Source organism: Aotus nancymaae, unplaced genomic scaffold (genome assembly GCF_030222135.1).
Source record: "Aotus nancymaae isolate 86718 unplaced genomic scaffold, 86718_ANA_hifiasm-v0.15.2.pri h1tg000072l, whole genome shotgun sequence".
Lineage (NCBI taxonomy): Eukaryota > Metazoa > Chordata > Mammalia > Primates > Aotidae > Aotus > Aotus nancymaae.
This window is the reverse complement of record NW_026988487.1, coordinates 15487905-15511616: the sequence shown is the minus strand read 5'-3', so window position 1 is coordinate 15511616 and position 23712 is coordinate 15487905. Positions and strand designations below refer to the sequence as shown.

The 23712-nt window shown below is 37.6% G+C and overlaps 1 protein-coding gene across 1 annotated transcript in view; it reads right to left on the bottom strand.

The window, feature by feature from the left end:
- The window catches only part of EFCAB5 (EF-hand calcium binding domain 5), a 143570-nt gene that overhangs the window by 79824 nt on the left and 40034 nt on the right, over positions 1-23712 (bottom strand). Inside the window, exons 4-5 of the mRNA XM_021669777.2 lie at positions 17079-17655; positions 116-272 (exon numbers count right to left, since the gene is read on the bottom strand). Of these exons, the coding sequence (XP_021525452.2) occupies positions 116-272; positions 17079-17655 (734 nt within the window). The remainder of the gene's footprint in view (positions 1-115; positions 273-17078; positions 17656-23712) is intronic.

Sequence of the window (23712 nt, the reverse complement as noted above, 5' to 3'; positions counted from 1 at the left end):
CTCAGCAGTACTGAAAATTTCAAGGGAGGCTTCCAGTATGCTACTCAGTATTCTAGCAACTGTCCTCTTACCAGTTATCCCACCTACCTTTCACATATACCCCCCATTTTCTTACCACTGACACAGGAATCATTCCTTTAGGGTCTAGAATCCACTCATCAAATTGTTCCTGCAGAGCCTGTTTCCGTGTGTTGGCCACCTTGACTTTGATTTTGCCTATGCTTTCTCTTTGTTTTCTATTCTGTTTAACATTCTCTTTCATCCTCGATACTCTGCAGGATGTAGATATAGAAAACATGTTGAGTTGATATCCGTGGATCTAGTTCAGATTAGAATACAGGAATTCAGACTCTCTTTCAAACTGCTTACCTGTTTTTTTCTCCATGAAATCTTTGTTTCAAGTCTGTAGTGAACCCTTCTTTCCACAAGCACTTATTGAATTTGGCATTAATCATAGGGTGCTCTCTACTGTTTGACTTTTTATAGAGGTAGGCCTTATTTTACCCAACTAAATACTAGACTTAAGAAGTACTGATAGGAATGTAAATTAGTACAAACATTATGGAAAATGGTAGGGACGTTCCTCAAAAAACTAAAAACAGAATTACTATATGATCCAGCAATCTCATTTCTGGGTATTTACCCAAAAGATCTGAAATCAGTTTGTCAAAGAGATGGCTGCACGTCCATGTTCACTGCAGCACTATTTACAATAGCCAAGTTATAGAACCAACCTAAATGTCCATCAACAGACAAATGGATAGAGGAAATGTGGTTTATAAATACAATGGAATACTATACAGCCTTTAAAAAAGAAGGAAATTCTGTCATTTCTGATAGCAGGAATGAATTGGAGAACATTATGCTAACTGAAAAATGTCAGACACAGGAAGACAAATACCACAAGTTCTGACTTATTTGTGCAATATAAAACAAAGAAACACATAGAAGCAGAGAGTAGAATGGTGGTTACAGAGGCTGGGAATGGGGGAAATGGAGAGAGGATGGTCAAAGGGTATAAAATCTCAGACAAGATAAATAAGGTTGTTTTTTTTTAAGATCTATTGTATTGTACATTTCACAATAGTTGAGAGTAAATTTCTAATGTTCTCACCACAAAAAAATATGTATTTGAGGTGATAGATATACTAATTTGTTTGATTTCATTATTTCACATTGTATTCAAAAATTAGAACATCACTTTGACCTCACAAATGTATGTAAGTTGTTGATTTACAACTTAAAAAACAGGTAGTAAAAATAGTTCTAGAAGCTGCTATATGTACCGAAAAGGCAAGATTGGATGCAGTAAGGCCTTAGGGTACTGAGCTTCTCTCTCCCCTGGACACAGATATCATCTGAAAAGATTGATTTCAGGTCTAGGGTGGAAGCCTAGAAGATGCATTTATACAAGCATCCCAGGTCATTCTGATGCCTTGGGTCAAACTTTTGAGAAACCTGTCTAGCAGTATATCTTGGCTAATTGCCTTTATCTAGCCAGTCACATGCTTTGCCAGTCACTGCTGAGGTCCTGAGCATAAAAGTTACCCTTGCAGCTACAACTGTATCACTCAGGTTAAGAATGGGGGAAAAACTGTGCTTTTCATTGTACCTATGTGCATCACTCCTATTAGGACTCCAAAAGCCCCAAACTGGTTTTGACCAAGATCAAATAGATTGGCTCAGAATAATAAAAATAGTCCCTGGTTTCAAGTGCAATTTTTTCCCAACAATGTTTCAGGCAAGTCTTCATCTTTCACAGAAGAAAGACTAAGGTGATCTGACATTTTAAAATGCAAAAATATTTTCAGTGGGAATTGGTCAATTGGATACTTCTGATAACACAAAGACTACTAAAAATCTAAGTCATTACCTTATGTCCATATAAGGTCTTCAAAATTCTCTAGAAAAACAAGCATTCAAAAATGAACTTTGAAGTTTGAAAATTAAAGCAGACAGGCAGTTTAATAGTACAGAAGGGGCTGTGTCTGAACTGCTGGAAGATTAGTAAGTATTTTTTAATTTTTAAATTTATTTTCAGTTTTTTCGAAACAGAGTTTCGCTCTTGTTGCCCAGGCTAGAGTGCAGTGGTGCGATCTTGCCTCACTGCAACCTCTGCCTTCCAGTTTCAAGCAATTCTCCTGCCTCAGTCTCCTGAGGAGGTGGGACTACAGACATTTGCCACCATGCCTGGCTAATTTTTTGTATTTTTAGTAGAGATGGGGTTTGACCATGTTGGCCAGGCTGGTCTCAAACTCCTGACCTCGTGATCTGCCCGCCTTGACCTCCCAAAGTGTTGGGATTACAGGCGTAAGCCACCGTACCTGGCCTTAATAAGTATTTTAAAGGAGTGCTAAATTTCTCTGATGCAGTTGCTAACCAGCCAAATCTCTGATTACCACTTAGCTCTCAGAGCTCCCAGTCTTTTCTGCTTGTCTCCCCTTCTGCTATTTATCTATTTCATCCTCTGCTGCTTTTTTCTCTCCCTGTTATCTCTAGCTAGGATTCTTCCCAATTTCCGTCTTCATTCCTCTGTAGCTCTCTCTTCTGTATCTGTGTTTTCACCCAGCTATTTTGCATTATTCATTCATGCACTCACTCACTAAGCCAATCACTCACTTATTCATTACATAAATATTTATTCAGCACCTACTATGGATTCTGCCATTATAAAGCTTAGGGTCCAATGGCAGAACAGAGAGGTAAACGATATTTCATAGTAAGTACTGAGTGCCTCCAGATTCCCATGTGACATAAAAATGAATTCACAAAATTGGTTTTCTGTTATTTTCCCAACTGCTTGAAATATTTTTCTCCCTCTCTTTGCCTGCCTAGATCCTTCACAGGCTTTAGGTCTCAACTCAGACATCATTTCCTCCCATTTATTGATGTCCATATTTAGAAACAAAATCTAGTTTTGTGCTTCTGGGCCACTGTACATGAGACTCAAAATATAATCCAAATGGATTTTAAATTGATTGTGTCACTCATTCAGGGAATGAATAAAATTTGTCTTCTATAGCCTGCATTATCTCATGAAGATGTTTACTTTACATTAATCCAGAGAATTCTAAAGCATCCAAAACTCTTAATTTGGGCAGTACAGGGTAGACATAGCCTATAAGCAGATTCTTTCTAAGTATAAGGGGACTGGAAGGGAAGAAAAACTAAAGTATGGAAAATTGCAAAAATAGTCATAAATTCTTCCCATTCCTGTATGAATATCTGTATATATGCAACATAACTTTGCAGCTCCTCCCATTAAAAGGTGGAGTCTATTCCTGTACTCCTTGTATCTGCCTCTGGCCATGTGACATGCTTTGGTCAATGGACCATCAGAAAACCAAATGTAAACAGAAAGTTGAAAAGTGCTTGAACACCGGGGCTTGCCCTCTTTTACTGAACTTGGGAGTCCTTCCACTATAATACCATATTGGAAATAAGCATAGGTTCGCCTGCTGGATGATGATCCAGTTACCTCCATTGCTTTGGCAAAGAATCTGACAACCACTCAAAAGTAATTAAGGCCATCACTTTTGGTTGTTATTCTGAGAGTAAAGGGGGTATCGTTGAAAGGTTTCATCTTACTGAATGCATAAGTGAGTCCAATTGATACCATGTGGAACAGAGATGAGCCATGACCCCAGCCCAAAGTTACCAATCTAAAAAATCATGAGCAAATAAATGCTATTGCTTTAAGCTATGAAGTTTTGGAGTATTTTGTTATGCAGCAAAAGCTAACCAATAAAACAGTTTTCCTATATGAATGAGTGTTTTGAGATCTTCTAAAGAAAAGCATAGTATAAATCTGATTAAAGAGTAGAAGCAAAAATGCTTCCTCACTCTGGTTGTGACAATCCAAATTCTATCCATCAATTCAAGCTGTATAAGGAATATCTTCTATTTACAGAAACATTTGCCTATAGATTATATCAAAAGTGAATGTTGATTTTGTCAAAACTGGTTCTAATCAGCTTAAGTGGATAATTGACCATGAACTTTGAGTGACCTCAGTATATCAGACTATTGCTACACTTAACTGAAGACTCTTTCTTGACCACTAAAAACTGGGACTTGTTTTAATCAATCATGTACAGACCTATGGACTCTGTCCTACACAATGTGATAAATTTTTAATTCTTATAAGTATAGCTATTATAAAACAATTAAAAACCCCTGAATTTTCCCCTTCCACAAACCATTCAGTGGAGTCTTCACTGGTGTACTGGCAAGTTAATAAGCTCAGTGTTTGTCTGTTTTTAAGCTTTGGTGTTCTTAGTTTCACAAAGCTAAACTGAATTTCTTGCCATTTCTGGAGTGTGTCCATATTTTTCCCTTGATGAGTATTCCTATTAAAAATTCATATATGACATATGTGCCTACTTATTATACTAACTTCTGATTTTCTCTTTGTTTATTCAATATATATATTATTACATAAATGAAGATCCTGATATAATGTAATGACTTAAGAAAAATCTAAGTAATTTGTTAATCAATGATGTTTAAGCAGATGAATAATTAGGCCTCTTCATAATTTTCTAAAATGATAACGAACATTTATTATAGCATCCTTATTAATTATTGATCATTAATTCCAGATATTTCAAAGTTAAACATTCAATTACTCTAAATTAAGAGTTGTGTGAAAATGAGGTGATGCTCTCATAATTATTGAGCATTAAGACTACCTCATAATAATCTTATGTACTTAAAAACAAAAAAGCAAAAATAAAATAAAAACACAAGAAAACTTTCATCATTAAGGCAGACTGGAATAGGTTAATTAATTAACAAATATTATTGAGCATTACTCATAAGACACAGTGTTAGATGTTGAGAATTCAATGGTGAATAAGACAGATATAGTTCCTGCTTATATTATAGCAGAGGAAACCACCATCACAATTGTGATAAGTGCAATGAAGGAGAAACACAGGAAGCTATGAGCACTCATAAGGGAAGACCCCAATCCAATTTCATGATGAAGTGGTATCTGAGCTTGAACTGTAAAGGATTGGTAGGATTAGGTAAAGAGGAAGAAAAGTGGTATAGGCAGAGGGAATGGCATATGTGAAGACCCTGAGGTAGGGAGAAACACAGAATGTTTAAGAAGGAAAGAAATATTGTGTGCTTGGAGTATATCGTGGGGAGAGAGGCAGGAGCCAGGGCTGGAAAGGAAGGCAAGGACAAGGTCAACCAAGGAATGTCTCATAGGCTTAGTTAAGAATTTTGTTCTTGGCCAGGCAGCGTGGCTTACGCCTGTAATGCCAGCACTTTGGGAGGCCGAGGTGGGTGGATCACGAGGTCAAGAGATCGAGACCATCCTGGCCAACATGATGAAACCCCATCTCTACTAAAAATACAAAAATTGGCTGGGCGTGGTGGTGTGCACCTGTAGTCCCAGCTACTCAGGAGGCTGAGGCAGGAGAATCTCTTGAACTTGGGAGGGGGAGGTTGTAGTGAGCTGAGATTGTGCCACTGCACTCCAGCCTGGGTGACAGAGTGAGACTCCATCTCAGAAAAAAAAAAAAAAATTGTTCTTTATTCAGAGAGTAAAAGGTTTCACCTTGGGGAACAACATGGTAAGATTAGCCTTTAAAAAATCACTTCAGTTATGGATGAAGAATAGATTGGAAGAGGGCAATTGGATGTAAACATACCAATTAGGAAACTATTGCAATAGTGGAGGTGAGAGATAATGGTAGCTCAGACTAGGATGAAAGCAGTGGGGGATGGTCAGAAATGAACAAATTTGAGAAAAGAAGGTAAAATCACCAGGACTTAATGACTTACTAGAAATGAACAGGGAGAGAGCATTAGAAGGTGTCCAGGTTGATTCCCTACTTTTTGGCTTGAGGACAATGACTTCTTGAAACTGAGGTGCTTATAAAACATACAAGTGCAGATATTGAATAAATAGTGAGATGTACTGGGATAGAGCTCAAAGAAGGTGTTTGAACCAAAGATATAGATCTAAAAGTCATGAACGTATAGATGGTAACTTAAGTCATGTTGGAATGAGAGCACTCAGGGACGGAATATAGAGTGACAGGTTAAAGGACTTTAATATTTGAAGACCAAGTAGCAGAGAATGAGCCAGAAAAGGACACTGAGAAAGACAGAGAAATAGAAGGAAAGCTAGAAAAGTATGATATCATGGAAGAGAAGGGAAAAAGTATTTCAAGATGAAAATAATGCTAAGAGGTCAAGTAAGATTAAAATGGCAAACTTTCTACTGGGTCTAGAAGCACAGAGAATATTGTGATCTTGGCAAGTGCCATTTATTAGAGAGAGCCTGGCACAAAAGCCAGAAATAACAGGTTAAAAAATGTGTGGGAAGTGGGGAGAGTATATAGGACAACTGCTTTTGATAAATTTGGTTGTTTTAGTTATATTTCCTCAAATAGACTGTTTAAGTTCTTCATGACAAAAATCAAATTTTGTATTTTTTCCCTATAAGTTACAGTTCGCCACTGAGCACTCAGTAGTTAAGCAATAAACGCTAATTGAGTAAAGGTTCCTTAGTAAGTTTAAGTTACTAATTCATTCATCTAACATTTATTGAGCCCCAGCTCATGCCAAGCATTGTGCTTAGTGTTCAAATATAGGTATGATAGAAGATAGCCCTTATCTTCAAAAAGACTACGGCAAGGTAAATAACAATTACTTGTAGTGTGCTAAGGGGGCCGATGAGCCTACAGTTGTTTCAGAAATGTAAGAAATATATAGAAAAAGTACTTAATCCAGACCAACTGTGACAAAAGTGGTGCTGGAGCTGACTATTGAAGGACAAGGAGAACTTAGCCAGCTAAAGAAACAAGGGGAAGGATGTTTTAGACAGAGAAAGCCGACACTCTGGATTCCAAAACAGGACACTTGGCTGGTGGTTTTGATTAGTTAATATGTATGGTAGTAAAAGTGATATGCATAAATAATGCAACCCATCTGGCCAGGATGGACTAAGTCACGGCTTAGTGGTCATCGTCACTATATGCTGGGTGTCTCCAATATAGTGCCTTCAAGCTTTAAAACTGGCCTCGATGATGAGGATTTCCTATTTCTTTTTTCTTTTTTTTTTTGAGACAGAGTCTCACTCTGTTACCCAGGCTGGAGTGCAATGGCCTGGTCTCGGCTCACTGCAACCTCTGCCTCCGGGGTTCTAGCGATTCTCCTGCCTCAGCCTCCTGAGTAGCTGGGACTATAGGCACCTGCCACCACACCCTACTAATTTTTGTATTTTTAGTAGAGACAGGGTTTCACTATGTTGGCCAGGTTGGTCTCAAACTCCTGACCTTGTGATCTGCCCACCTCTGCCTCCCAAAGTGCTGGAGTGAGCCACCAGCCCAGCCAGGATTTTTTATTTCTAAATTTGGTGAGTTGAGTTCCAATTGAGCTACCTTCTTGGAAAAGTAAGAGTAGGGCAGAGGACAACAAGTAAGCATATTCCACTCCCCCCCACCTCCCCTCTGGGAAGCTGGGAAGCATCTGTTTCGATAACGAAAGACTAAGCGAGGACAGAGGATGTAAAAACCAAGGCAATTGCATATAAGGTCTTCAGCCATTAGAAGGCCAGAACCTCCTCTATGAACAAATTACCTCTTTTGAGGCTCTCTGTCACTGGATAGTTTTAAATGAATCAATGGAATTATATGGAAAATCCTAAACATTTCTGGACACCCTGGATATTTTAGGTGTTTCTACTTCATGACCACTACACCTTGTCAGGCATTGTACCAGATACCCAGCCCTAGCTGGAAAGAACTTGACTCAGGGACTCTACCTCAGTCTCTAACATTAGGAATATTCTATGTTATTGAAGCAAACCAAAGACTCATTTAACATTAAGTTGCAGAGTAGGGTATAGAATACGAGGATATCATCCAGGGAGACCATGATCTTGCAGTCCATAAGTGGTTGAATTTCTAAGTATTTAATAATGGGCTATATACATACACAACAGAGTATGGTTTAGAGACGGACATGAAACTAGTCAGTGTACGTAAATTATCATTATGCTTCAGGTTGAACAAAAGTAGAACCTATCTGGATAAAATCCTACCACCATTCCATTGGATATAACAGTCACTTGAATACTATAAAAACTATTTTCCTTGTTCATTCACTAAGACGATTCATAATCTGTTTTACTGGATTGATAAGATTTGACATTCAGCACAAATTGAAGATGATTAATATTACTAATATCATCAGTGCAGAAGCACCTGTGGGATTTCCTAGCATAATATAACACAAAGGTTTGGCTCAGTAAAGGGGTGGCAGCTGGTGTAGAGTATAAGTAGACAGCTGTCTAGGAAGCCACTGTCTCCTGGCAACTGAGGAAGACCCATATCAAGGATGAAACATTCCCTCTGTCTTGCCAAATCCTAGTGTTGGCATTTTGTAAGGATGAGTAAGACATTTTGAAGCTTTTTTTAAAAAAAAAAAAAAAAAAGTACTTTGAAGTAGATCTTAGCACTCTTTGCAGATAACACGTTCCAATAGAAACATACACAATAGATTTTTGTCACACAGTTTACATAAATCCCTTGAACACTACATGAGTTAATCTGTAAGAAATGAATAAAATAAAGGCCTGTATCTCTCACTGTTTGAAATTTTACTTGGTTGGTGTATCCTTAAGTCTTGAGTATATATACCAACTTGTTCTCTTCTATGTAGCTATGGTAGAGAAAGTAATTCTTTGAAACACCTCTGCATTTTTCTCTCTTTATGGATTAAATGTTCCATTATTGGCTGGGCGTGGTGGCTCACGCCTGTAATTTCAGCACTTTGGGAGACTGAGGCAGGCGGATCATGAGGTCAAGAGATTGAGACCATCCTGGCCAACATGGTGAAACCCCATCTCTACTAAAGATATAAAAATTAGCTGGACGTGGTGATGCATGCCTGTAGTCCTAGCTACTCAGGACGCTGAGGCAGGAGACTAGCTTGAACCCGGGAGGCAGAGGTTGCAGTGAGCCAAGATGGTTCCACTGCACTTCAGCCTGGGGACAGAGCAAGACTCTGTCAAAAAAAAAAAAAAAAGTTCCATTATTAATGTATAAGGCTAATAAAGAGGAGTCACAGGAAAAATGCCCAAAAGATATCTCAAAGTACAACACAGACCCCATAGTGAATATGCAATTATCAGAGATCACTACCAAGACAGAACTGGGTATGCATTATACAGGAAAAGATACAAGCTTCTGTTTTGGGTCTCTTAGATCTACTTTCTGGTTCATTCAAACTCATTCTAAGATATTATGTACCAAGACTAGTGGAGAAAAGAGAGCCAATTTGTAGTATAATAGAATAGTCTGAAATTCTAACATTAACAGTTTTCATATTTTTTACTGCTTAAAAGTTTTACATTAAAAAAAATCATACAGTAAAATTTATCTTTTTTGGCACACAGTTTTATGAATTTTAACATATATGAATATGTGTAACCACTATCATAATTAGGGTATTAAAAATTTGTAATCCTATTTTAGGAGCAAATATTTTTCATTATCAATTCATAATAAGGTGGTATTAACCTTCAAATATGTAATCCTAAACATTGGAGGAATCAAGAGTCAGAAGAAAAAGATACTTTAAAAAAAGGATAATAAAAGAAAAGAAAATATGAAGAAAAACAAATGATACAAACCTAACCTACTTTACAGTTGTCAAAAATTGCATGTAAGAATTAAAGTCTACTTCAATTTTATATTTATGTCTTCCAAGAACCCCAATGAAAAGTAGTAAATTACGTTGCACGTATAAAACCTACAAATAGCAGTGATACTGTATTTTTCAGATATAGTGGCTACCACTATAAAAATTATTCCAAATAAGTAAGGAGTGCCTTCTCTATCTGTTGTTTTTAGACACCTAAGAGAGATGAATCTGTTTTGTCCTAGAAAGTAGGCAGACAAAAGCTTTTTGGATCAAGCTGAAGCAAACAAACACTTAAACATTATCACAAGAAGATAAAGTCTCAATAAACCAAATAAATTTTCCTTGACTTTTTTCTTGGCTCTAAGTAAGGAAAATGTTCATTCCTAAAGTGAATGGACTTTTCTAAAGCTTTGCAATGGATTGAAGGCAACGCAAACCATGATATACTTCCGAGAATTTCAAAGCAGGACTGTTTTTACTAAGATTGCTGGGTATATAAGCTTTAAGTCGATAGCATTGGGAACAGAACACAGTGTTGTAAAACATCCTTAGGATTTCTGAATATTCTGCAAATGCCAGACACCATCATCTGTTGACATACAGATTTTGGATTTTTGCCAGAAAAAAATAAAGCCCTGATCCTAACAATCTAGGCACAAAGCATCGTTGATTAACTATTTCATGAAATTCCTGCAACAGTGTTGCTTCCATAGAGCATCTATTACCTAAAACTTTTACCAAGCCTCAAATGACCCTAAGAAGTCAAACTCCCAGTTTAAGAAGCATCAGTGAAACAACCTAATTCTCCTGTGTCATGGCATTGGTTGGCAATGGAACCAAAGCCCTATTGTGTTCATTACTATTTTATTATAGACATAAATGTCTAGGGTTTTATGTACCCACTGAGATTTACATATTTGTAACAAGAGGAAGGATTTGTCAATATGTCCATTTACAGACTTGACATACAGATTGTAAGTATTTTTAATGGAAATAGATCTAAATACAGTCTAATTTATTGCACTGAAAGAACAGATGGTGAGCGGAAATGTTCCTTAAGCTATTTATTAAATTTAATGAAACTGCTTCCTGAATGCTATTGGAAGTCTTCACTAGTACTAAAACTCTCTTAATTTGGTTTCTCTTTAATTTGGTCTTGAATCTTTAGTGTGCAAATAATAACCTCTTACGGAACTTGTTTTAAATGCATTCCTAAAGTTTCTGATTCAGAAGATCTGAGGAAGGATCTAGGAATCTGCACTTTTAATCAAGCACCCCAGGTGATTCTGGTGTCATTGATAGACAACCATGATCTTAGAAAGCCTGTTTCAACTGAAAATAAAAATTTCATAACCACACATAAAACAAGAGTTCTGCACATATCTCTTACTTTATTCCAGAGGGATATCTGTGCCTAATTCCAAAAGAACTACATTCTAAAGCTCTAATTAGTTATTTACCCTATAGGAAGCACACTAAAACAAGTCAAAAAGAATTGTAAATTTTAGTGTAGTTCTGTATGTCAGAAAATATTAAAAAGAAAAGATGGAGATTTGGGAAGATGTTCAGAAATTCAAAGGTATGGTTTTTGTTTTAGACCTGGAAGAGACCTAATAGATATCATTTAGAAAAAAGTTTAGCAAACTACAACCTAGGGGCCAAATCTGGCCCACTGATGGGTTTTGTAGGGCTCAAAAGCTGAGTGGTTGTTATATTTTTAAATAGTTTATTTTTTGTTTTTAAAATTTTATTTTATTTATTATTTATTTATTTTTAGAGATAGGGTCTCACTGTGTTGCTCAGGGTGGTCTTAAACTTGTGGGCTCAAGTAATCCTCCCACCCTCACCTTCTAAAAGTACTGGGATTACAGGTGTGAGCCACTGTATTCGGCCTAATTTTTTTAAACCAAAAGAGGAATAATATTTTATGGCATGTGAAGACTATATGAAATTCAAATTTCAGTTTCCACAAATAAAGTTTCATTGGAACACAGCCATGCTTACTGACTTACATATTTACTCTGGCTGCTTTTGCACTACAACAACAGAACTGAGAAGTTGTGACTCAATTTACCAGGCAAAAAGCTTTTAATTTCTACGTAATTAAATTTTTCAAAATTCTCATGATCTTGAGTCATAGTTAAAAAGGATTTTCTCCAGCAGAAAGGGATCTAACCCCTGGTTTTTTCCTAGTTTTTTGCATGGCTCTATTTTTTACATATATATACTTAGTGAGACATACTTTTTTTTTTTTTTGAGACAGGATCTTGCTCTGCCACTCAGGTAGAGTGCAGTGGCACAACCCAGCTCACTACAGTCTTGATCTCCCAGTCTCAAGTAATCCTTCCATCTCAGCCTCTGGAGTAGTTGGGAGTAGTAGGAGCATGCCACCATGCCGAGCTAATTATTTTTTATTATTTGTAGAGACAAGGTCTTGCTATATTCCCCAGGCTGGTCTCAAACTCCTGGGCTCAAGAGACCCTTCCATCTTGGCCTCCCAAAGTGCTGGAATTATAGGTATGAGCCACTGCACCTGGAAGGGATATAGTCCAAGGACAAAAAAGCTGCAAATAAATGTAAAGCCTTATGTAATATTTTTATTAGTAGTAAGCTTGTTGGTATTATTATTTTGAAGCTTTTTTTTTTTTTTGAGACAGAGTCTCACTCTGTCACCCAGGCTGGAGTGCAGTGGTGCAATTTTGGCTCACTGCAACTTCTGCCTTCTGGGTTCAAGCAATTCTCCTGCCTCAGCCTCCTGAGTAGCTGGGATTACAGGCGCATGCCACCACGCCCAGCTAATTTTTGTATTTTTAGTAAGAGGGGCTTTCACTATGTTGGCCAGGCTGATCTCGAACTCTTCACCTCAGGTGATCCACCCACCTTGGCCTCTCAAAGTGTTGGGATTACAGGCATGAGACACTGCACTGGGCCATTTTGAAGCTTTTATGTAAACTGTAGGATAAAACAAATCAGTAGTTATGTCAATGTCATTAGGAACCAAGATTTTCTGTATAAGAAAAAAGGAAATACAGGTTGGGTGTGGTGGCTGAGGCCTGTAATCCCAGCACTTTGGGAGGCCGAGGCAGGCAGATCATGAGGTCAGGAGATCAAGACCATCCTGGCCAACATGGTGAAACCTGTCTCTACTAAAAATACAAAAAAAATTAGCTGGGCGTGGTGACGCACACCTGTAGCCCCAGCTACTCAGGAGGCTGAGGTAGGAGAATTGCTTGAACCCAGGAGGCAGAGATTGCAGTGAGCCAAGATAGCACCACTGCACTACAGCCTGGGTGACAGTGCGAGACTCAGTCTCAAAAAAAAAAAAAAAAGAAAAGAAAAAGAAAATACAAATATCAAAGAAATTAGGTTAAAACCCTAGCACATTATATTTAATATGCAACTGTCAATATTAACTCATTTTTAAAATTATATTTTTCTTTTCTCAGCACAGTGAATTTTAATGTCTCCCTTTTGCGGGAGGAGAGGTCTCACTACCCACTTTTGAAGATGCCCCAAAGGTTGTCTGGTAGTTTGGTGCAGAAAGGATTTGGCCCAATCTTGTGCTGGCTAGGATACAGAAAGGCACATAAAGTTTGTGGCTCAAAGTCCTCCGGGCTGAGGTGGGCAGAATGTACACAGGAAAGTGGTCTGGGGAAAGACTTGGAGGAGTGTGGGCTTCCTGTGACTGAGGTAGTTGGTCTTGGTGGACCAAAGCTGGAGTGGCCCAGGGCAGCCTGAACCCTCAGGCTGAGAAGACGCTTCTGTGGTGGCCCCTGTTTAGGGGAGCTAGTTTGCCAGCTCACTGCTTTCAAACCACAGCTGGATCTCTCTCTGGCCCCGATATCCTGAATAGCTGGTGTAGACGTTCCTGCTGATGTGGATGTTGCTGAAGTCTCCCCACATGGTCACAGAGTCAGCCTCAGTCTTGTCAGTGTATCTTATCATGGTCCTCGAGGTGTGGACCACATTGTACCCTTCCCAGACCATGGCCATCAACAGGCCTTGAGTTCATGTAGCTAAGAAGGTCTGGGTAGAAGGGCTTCCTCGGCAGGTCCTGGTAGTGTTCAGCAAGGACGTTCTCTGGCCGACTGCAGGATCTTCATCCCCACCAGCTTGAAGCCCTGCCTCCAAAGCACTGGATGACATGTCTAACAGGCCGCCGCAAGACCCCATCTGGCTTCAATGAGACCAGGGTCCCCTCCTGGATCAAGAAGGGTCCTCCTGAACTGGGGTCCAGAGCCCGCAGGTTGTACAGGAGGCCTGCCAGCCATGGCAGCCAAGAGGCTGCAGGTGATGTCTGGCCACAGGCCATTGGCTCTAAAAATTATGTTTTAGTCCTGAAGGGCCTAGAAACAATGACTATACAATATTTATGAGCACTCCTAGCTCACAGATGAGTGATCCACATTAAAAGGAGCCAGGAATCTATTTTAAAAATGCATGAAGTTTTCAAAGACTAAAGGGGTAATGTCAGAACACAGAAGCCAAAGTTGGTGCAATTTGAACATCTAAAATACAAAAAAAAAAATGACTACAATTGATTAAAATACATTAAATATATATTAAAATCCATGCATCCATGATGACACTGAAAAAGGAACCCTTTCCCAAAAGGGGAAAACATTTTTCATTTGCTGCCATTGGAGGTGACTACTGATAGGTAGATAGATATAATATATATAGAATTCTGAAAATCTGTAATTAAAAGGAAAGAAATATTTATTCTGTCTTACTAATAGGAAGCATATTTCAGTGTACTGAAATACATAGCAACCAAGCAGGATTTATTTAAGAAATTCTAAGATAGTTAAATATTAGGAAACCTATTAATAAAATTAATCATTAAGGAATCTAAGGTGAAAATCAAATTATCACTTCCACAGGTATTGAAAAAGCATTTGATAAAATCAAGTCTTAATTTTTAAAAATCACTCTGAAAGGTAGAAATTAGATACATTTTCCCATTGAGATAAAATGTTTTTCATATCCAAATGGAATAGAACTAATAATATAAAAACTGCCCATAGGCTGGGTAATCCCAGCACTTTGGGAGGCCGAGGTGGGCGGATCACGAGGTCAGGAGTTCGAGAAGAGCCTGGCCAACACGGTGAAACCCGTCTCTACTAAAAATGCAAAAATTAGCCGGGCATAGTGGCAGGCACCTGTAATCCCAGCTACTTGGGAGGCTGAGGCAAGAGAATCGCTTGAACCTGGGAGACAGAGGTTGCAATGAGCTGAGATCATATCATCACACTCCAGCCTGAGCAAGAGCGAGACTGTCTCAAAAAAACAAAAACAAAACCCTGACCATAATGAAGCAGTAACAGAAGCAGCATTTCTACTACAGTTGTAAAAATACAAGGATGCCCATATCACCACTATTATTTAATATTGTATTGGAGGTAGTAGGAAGATGTTAGTATAAAAGTTGAAAAGGAAGAAAGAAAACTATTATTATTTGCAGACAATGGTTACCTCCCTAGAAAACCCAAGAAATCAACTCAAGCTTTACTGTAAGAGAACTCAGTAAGGTAGCAGGGCACAAAAATACACAGAAATTAGTAGGTTTAATGTCTTCAGACTATATACAGATAGAAAATGTAGTAAGAGAAGAAATTCCTACTTAAAATAGCAACGAAGAATGATAAAAAGAACTAGTAATGAATCTAATAAGAAAGATACAAAACATATGCAAAATAAAAAAACAACATTTTTTCAAGACAGAGTCTCACTCTGTTACCCAGGCTGGAGTGCAGTGGTACATCTCAGCTCACTTCAGCCTTCGCCTCCCAGGTTCAAGCTATTCTCCCACCTCAGCCTCCCGAGTAGCTGGGATTACAGGCGTGCACCACCATGCTGGGCTAATTTTTGTATTTTTTGTAGAGACAGGGTTTTGCCATGTTGGCCAGGCTGGTCTCGAACTTCTGACCTCAGGTGATCCACCTGACTTGGCCTCCCAAAGTGCTGGGATTATAGGCATAAGCCACCATGCCCAGCCATGAAAAAACTTTAAGACAACACTAATTCATACAAAATAAGATGAGCAAATTGAAAGACACTGGAAACACTCATCATTATTAAAGATGTTGGTTTTCTGTTGCGTGTGTGTGTGTATGACTGCTTTTTAATTTAAAAAAATTTTTTTTTATTTTTGAGATTGGGTCTTGCTCTGGCGCCTAGGCTGGAGTGCAGTGGTGTAATCTTGGCTAACTGCAGCCTTGAAGATGTTGGTTTTCTAAGAGTATTAATATATGTAATCAGATTTCAATAAAAATTCCTGTAAGTTTTTTTTTTGGTTTTCTCTCCTCATTTTTTTTTCAAGTAGAGAAGTTACTCCCATAATTCATGTGAAAAAAAGTAAACAAACAAGATAGCCAGGAGACATCAGAAAGGAAGAGCAAACAGTGGGGACCAGCACTGTCAGATCTGTGCAATATATTTAAAAGTTTCACTTATTAAAGCAGTGTGGCACTAATGCATGAAAGGAAGACTGACCAATGGAATAGGATAGAAAAATCCAGAAATATACTCAAAAATATATATGAATTTATTAATAAAGGCTCAATCCTAAACTAGTGGGGCAAAGATAGATACTTTTATTGGGACCACTAAGTAGACTTTTGAAAAAGGATAAAGTTGAAACCTTACATGTTACACTAGGATAAATTCCAAATGAGTCAATATTTAAAATGAAAATTAAAATCACAATAATTCTGGAAGAGAACATGGAAGAATTATTTTAATATTTTGAAATGTAACAGTGCCTCAAAATCCTGATACCATAAAGTTAAGTTTGACTATATAGAATTAAAAAATCTTCTATATGACAAAAGATAAATGCAAGGTAAAAATGGGTATTTATAACTCATATCACATGCTTTTGTGTAAAAGAAAGAAAATTAAGAATCCATGTTTTCATTTCCCTATGTATGTATAAAGAAATTCCGTAAGGATGTATAGAAAATTAATAATGGTAGTTATCTATGGTGGAGGTAGAGTACTGGGTAGATGGAAGATAAGAAAATGGGAGGGAAACTTTTCACTGTAAAACTTTTTTTTACATATTGCCTTTTAAATCAGGTGAATATTTTGCCTATATGGAAAGTTAAATTTTTTAAAAGTCCCAACTTTCATATAGCTTACTTTCCAGTGCAGGGAGATTAAAAAAAAATCAATATACACTTGGAGTCACAGTGAGATAATTAAATCTATGAATACAAGAAACTTATTTATTTTGTTAGTATTCATAGTGCCTCAAAAGGAGTGAAGCACATACTAGTAGCTCAATAAATACTTTTTGAATAACTGTAGAATCACTTTTTTAAAGTCCGGTCTGTATGATTATGTTATTTTTCTATTAGTTTTTCAATGTAAGGAGACATATCATGAACCAAAACTATAACACATTGTACCTGTTGCAGATAGTGTCAGGAACATATATCTTCAGGTCTTCTGTGACTTCTTTCATCACCCTCTGGTAACCAGACATTCCTGGGTCTTTGATATAATAAGGATTGTTTCTCATTAAATATTCCCCCAAATAATTAATTGGGTCAAACTTGCTTGGAGTATCAACTTCTGTCAAAACCTTCTTCTTTTCTACTTGAGTTAACATGTTTTCTATTCCAGGAATTAAGGTGGGTAGAAGTTTGTCAAGCAAATATACACGATTATTCAGTGTCATGCTTTCAGTATTAAACCACTCTTTGGCCAAATTATCCCTAGGGAGTTTTTTTTCAGCCTTTTTTTCTAGTTCCTTCTTCAGATTTTCCTTATCTATTATTTTCTGCTGCATTGCTTGGGCTCTTGCCTCCATCCTTTCAAAGAGATTTTTCTTCCATGGTTGCTCTAGCTTTGATTCCAGTTCAGTTTCATCTAAAGCAAAAATCACTTTTGCAGGTTTTCTAACTGCAATACTACCTGAGGCTTCAGTTTTAGAGTCCTTTATCGAATCAGGTGAAATTTTTTGCTGCCCCTCCAGGTTTAATTCTGAGGGAGAAAAAAAAAGTGAAATGTAAGAAATGTTAGAAGTAAATTTTAATCTACATGACTTTAGAATAATATTTGAAAAATTTTTCATATGTATTTACACAGTGGATTGGAACAATGTCAGCTGAAAGTAACAGAAAATCAGACAAAGTGACTTTAACCATAAAGATAGTTATTGTTGACTGTCATTCAGCGGCTCAGTAATTTCATTAAGTACCTAGGCCGTTTCTGTTAATTTTTTTTTTTTTTTGAGACGGAGTCCCTCTCTGTCACCCAGTCTGGAGTGCAGTGGTGCAATCTTGGCTCACTGCAACCTCCACCTCCTGGGTTCAAGCAATTCTCCTGCCTCAGCCTCCTGAGTAGCTGGGATTACAGGCGCGTGCCACCACGCCCAACTAATTTTTGTATTTGTAGTTGAGATAGGGTTTCAGCATGTTTGTCAGGCTGGTCTTGAACTCCTGACCTCGTGATCTGCCTGCCTCAGCCTCCCAAAGTGCTGGGATTACAGGTGTGAGCTACCTCATTTGGCCGTTTCTATTGATTTTTCTTCATTTTTTGTGCTTGTACCTCATGATCACATGATGACCATTATAGCTGTAGCCATAACTTCCTCACAACAAAAAAACCCCTTTGAAGACAAAGGGTTTTTCTCCTCTTGAGGCTCTGTTTTATTATCCGAGAGAAGATCCCAGACTCCCCACTCTAAGACTTCCCTTTACATTTCTTCGGCCCTAACTAGGATACATGCCCAGACCAATCACTAGTAAAGGGAAATGGGATTACTATGAATAGTATAGACCCATTATCATTTATTTCTTGATGTCAGGGTTTGCATCAGGTTCTCTGATATCAAGTGATTTTCATTTGCTACAACACTGAGGTTCAGTTGGCAGGCAAAAAGGTAGGGAAAGCTGGATGCAGTGGCTCACATTTGTAATCCCAACATTTTGGGAGGCCGAGGCGGGAGGACTGCTTAAGCCCCAGGAGTTCAAGACCAGCCTAGGCAACATTAGGAAGATCCTGTCTCTACAAACAATAAAAAAATTATCCAGACATGGTGGTGCACACTTGTGGTCCCAGCTACTCAGGAGGCTGAGGTGGAAGGATCATTTGAGCCCTGGAGGTCAAGGCTGCAGTGAGCCATGATCACACCACTGCATTCCAGTGAGACCTTGTCTCAAACAAAACAAAACAAAACAAAACAAAACAAAACATAGGTGAGGAAATGTGTGCTAAGTAAGCAAAGAGTCTACCACATATGTATATGTAAATACATTTCTCTTCATCATTTTATTTCCAGCTTCCTTTATATGTTCATTTTTTAAATGCAGGATGGAGATATTAGACCAAGATAGTGTACTGAGAACAGGCACCTACAGCCCCTCCCTACCAAAATCTCTAGCATGACAGGAAAAGTTGTATGTATGTTTTTAAAATAAAAAATTGCATAAGAATACTGCAATCATGAAGGGGGCCTTCAGTAGTCAGGAATTTCAAAGATCTCTGAAAAATGTAAGGTAGGGAAATTCAGCTAATTGAAGAAACTATAGGACTAAAAAGATATGGTGGAGACCACTGTAAAATTTGGGAGCAGATTTGAGCCACCCCAAGTTTAGAGGATGTAGATATGGACCATAGGGGAAAGACTGACCTTTTTGTATATCTTCATCCCCATTTGAGCTAATCATCAGGCACTAGAGGTGTTTTCCCCTGTACTGAGTTTAGGTGTATAGATGTTTAGGCTAGACAAGCAGGATTTCCATACACAGAGAAAATTAAGTATTAACAGATTTCACTATCTGCACATCTTGCCCTTCCCCGACAATCATTGGCATCAAACTATAGAAAACAGTAACTCTATAAGAAAGCAAATAGAGAATCTCAAATTAAAATGTAAGCACATATTCACAGAATGTTTAAGAAAAATCACCCTCATGACTAAATTCAACAAACAGAATAATTAATACCACCCAAGGAAATGTCATTAAATAAAACAAATGTAAGGAGTCTTTAAAAGAATGAATACCCTCAAAGCAGAGAAATTAGAAGAAAATAAAAGCTATTAAAAAGAACACTTATGAGAATATAGAACATCTGGTGCTCACATCTTGGTTTCTAATATCACTCTCCAATTTAAAAAAAAATCAGAGAGATATAGCTGATTACAGGATTGGGCTCATCTTGTATATAGGAGGTATATACAAGAGTATCTTGTAGTGTCTGGAGTATCTTGTAGTATCAGAAAGTAAGGAAGTGTTAAAAAAAACTATAACTATAGTAAACAAGTAAAAAGACAAATTTCCTGTGCAGAAATACTCCAAATAATTTATGTAGATACTCCACGCTCAAGGATGTAGAGCATAACTCCCTCTCCTTAAGTGTGGACTGCATACAGTGACTTCTCAAAGAGTACAATATGGAAATGAGAGGGAGAAAGTAACTTTACAGTAGAGAAACCTGACAAATACTATCTCAGCCTAATGATCAATATTAACATCAATAGTAATACATCATGTTGATAGCATATACCCTTACGTATATGTATATGAGTATATGACAGCATATACTCAGCCACCCGAGTAGCTGGGCCTATAGGTGCACATGACCATGCCTGGCTAATTTTTGTATTTTTTTCTTTTTTTGGTAAAGATAAAGTCTTGCTATATTGCTCAGGCTAGTCTTGAACTTCTGGCTTCAGGTGTTCCACCCACCTTAGCCTCTCAAACTGCTAAGATTACAGGCATGAACCACTATGCCCAGCCAATCCAGAACATTTAATATTAATCTTATAAAAGTGTCAGAAGGGGTAAGCCAAGAGTTACACATAATGAAATATTCAAATAAATAATGTAAGAAATCTCTCAGAACTGAAGACACAAGTCTTCAACTTTGAAAGGCTTACCAAATGGAGTTTCCATTTGTAATGATAAAAATGTTCTGGAACTAGACAGTGGTAACAGTTGCAGAACATTGTGAATTTACTTAATGGCTCTGAATTGTATACTTTGACATAGTTTAAATGGTAAATTTTATGGTATATGTATTTGCCACAAATTTTTTATAAGCCTGCCAAACACAGGATACAAGATTAAAATACAAAAGTAAATTGATTTCCTAGGAACTACCTATCAATAACTAATTTTAAATATTTTATATTTTTGGTTATCAATGAAAATACAATTTTATAAAGCTTCATCTCATTATAGCAACAAAAAATTTTAAATATCTAGAAATAAACCAAACAGAAATGTGTCAGACTAATATGAAGAAAGCTATAAAACTTTACTGAAGTAGTACAGCCATAAGGATTGACATATAGATCAATGGAATAAAATTGAGAGTCCAGAAATAAACCCATACATCTATGACCAATTGATTATTTTTAAAAGTCCGTCTTCTACTCTGAAACCAATTGATTTTTGACAAGGGTGCCAAGACAATTACATGGAAAAAGTAGTCTCCTCAACAAATGGTACCATGACAACTGATATCTACATGTAAAGGGATGAATCTGGATGCCTTCTTTATACCACATGTGAAAATTACAATTAGTCTTAACAGTCATATATACAATAGTCTACCCAGTATAACAGCAGAATACATATTTTTCTCAAGTGCACATGGCACATTCTCCAGGATAGACCATATGGTAAGCCACAAAACAAGTCTCAATAGATTTTTAAAAATAGATACCATGTAAAGTATCTGTCTGTTCTTTAATGAAGAATGCAAAACCCTTTGAAGTTAGAAATCAATAAAGGAAAACTAGAAAATGTACAAAGCTACAGAAAATAAACAATTCATTCTTTTTTTTTTTCTTTTTTGAGATGGAGTTTCACTCTTGTTGCCTAGGCTGGAGTACAATGGTGTGATCTCAGCTCACTTCAACCTCCGTCTCCCGAGTTCAAGCAATTCTCCCATCTCAGCCTCCTGAGTAGCTGGGATTACAGGCACCCACCACTACACCCAGCTAATTTTTGGTATTTTTACTAGAGACAGGGTTGCACCATGTTGGCCAAGCTGGTCTTGAACTCCTGATCTCAGGTAATCCGCCCATCTTGGCCTCCCAAACTGCTGGGATTACAGGCATGAGCCACGATGCCTGGCCTTAAACAACTCATTCTTAAACAACCAATGGGTCAAAAAAAATCACAAGGGATATTAGAAAATAATAAGAGACAAATGAAAATGAATACACAACATACCAAAATTCATAGGATGCAGTGAGAAAAAGGGCTCAGAGGGAAAATCATAGCTGTAAGTGACTACATTAAAAAAAATGTCGGCTGGGTGCAGTGTCTCATGCCTGTTATCGCAGCACTTTGTGAGGCTGAGGCAAGCAGATCATAAGATCAAGAGATTGAGACCATCCTGGCCAACATGGTGAAACCCTGTCTCTACTAAAAATACAAAAATTAGCCGGGCGTGGTGGCACATACCTGTAGTCCCAGTTACTCGGAAGGCTGAGGCAGGAGAATTGCTTGAACCTGGGAGGCAGAGGTTGCAGTGAGCCAAGATTGTGCCACTGAATTCCAGCCTGGCGACAGAGCAAGACTCCTTCTCAAAAAAAACAAAAAGAAAGTCAAATCAATAACCTAACTTTATGCCTTAAGAAACTAGAAAAAGTAGTGCAAACTAAACCCAAAACCAACCAAAGAAAGAAAATAATAAAGATTAAAGTAGAGATAAACAAAAGAGATAATAGAAAAATAGCAGAGAAAAACACTCTAACCAAAAATTGGTTCTTTGAAAAGATCAACAGAATGAATGTACCTTGAGGTAGACTGACAAAAACATTAGCAAAGATACATAAATAACCAAAATCAGAAATGAAAGTGAGGACATTATCACCAACCTTGCAGAGATTTTAAAAAACAATTATAAGAGAATACTATGAGCAATTGTATGCCAGCATATTGGATAACCTAGAAGAAATGAACCAATTCCTTGAAATTACCTAAACTGACTCAAGAAGAAATAGAAAGTCTCAACAGATCCTGTGTTAGTTAGTTTATTTTGCGTTGCTATAAAGGAATACCTGGAAAGGAAAAAAAAAAAGAAATCCTTGAGACTGGGTAATTTACAAAGAAAAAGGGTTTATTTGGCTCATGGTTCGGCAGGCTGTATGTGAAACAGTGCCAGCATCTGTTCCCAGTGAGGCCTCAAGAAGCTTATAATCATGGTGGAAGGCAGAGGGGAGCTGGCATATCACATGGTGAGAGAGGGAGAAAGAGAGAGAGGGAAGGGGTATCAGGCTCTTTTAAACAACCAGATCTCACATGAACTGATAGAATGAGAACTCACTCATGACTGCAAGAACAGTAACAAACCATTCATGAGAGATCCACCCATAACCCAAAAACCTCCCACTAGCCCCACTACCAACATCACAGGTCACATTTCAACATGAGATTTGGAAGGGACACACATTCAAACCATATTAGATCTCTAACAAACAAACAGATCAAATCAGTGATCAGAAACTTCCCAACAAAGAAAAGTCTTGGATCAGATGGCTTCACTAGTGAATTCTGTCAAATATTTAAAGAAGAATTAAAATGAATTCTTACCAAATACTTCAAAAAATTAAAGAGGAGGGAACACTTCCTCATTCATTCTATGATGATAGAATTACTCTGATACTAAAGCTAGATAGACGTCACAAGAAAATTATAGACCAATATTCCTTATGAATATAGATGCAAAAATCCTCAACAAAATATTAACAAATCAAATCCAAGACCATAATAAAAGCCTTTTCAACATGAAATCTTTCTAGATTTATCTCAGGAATGCAAAGGTGGCTCAACATAAGAAAATCAAGAAATGTAACCCATCACATTCAAAAAATGAAGGGGAAAAGCCACATAATTATCTCAATGCATATGGAGATAACATACCTCAAAATAATAAAGGGTAGTTATTTAAAAATCCACAATTGGCCAGGTGTGGTGGCTCATGCCTGTAATCCGAGCCCTTTAGGAGACTGAGGTGGGAGGACTGCTTGAGTCCAGGAGTTTGAGACCAACCTGAGTAACATACTGAGGCCCTGTCTCT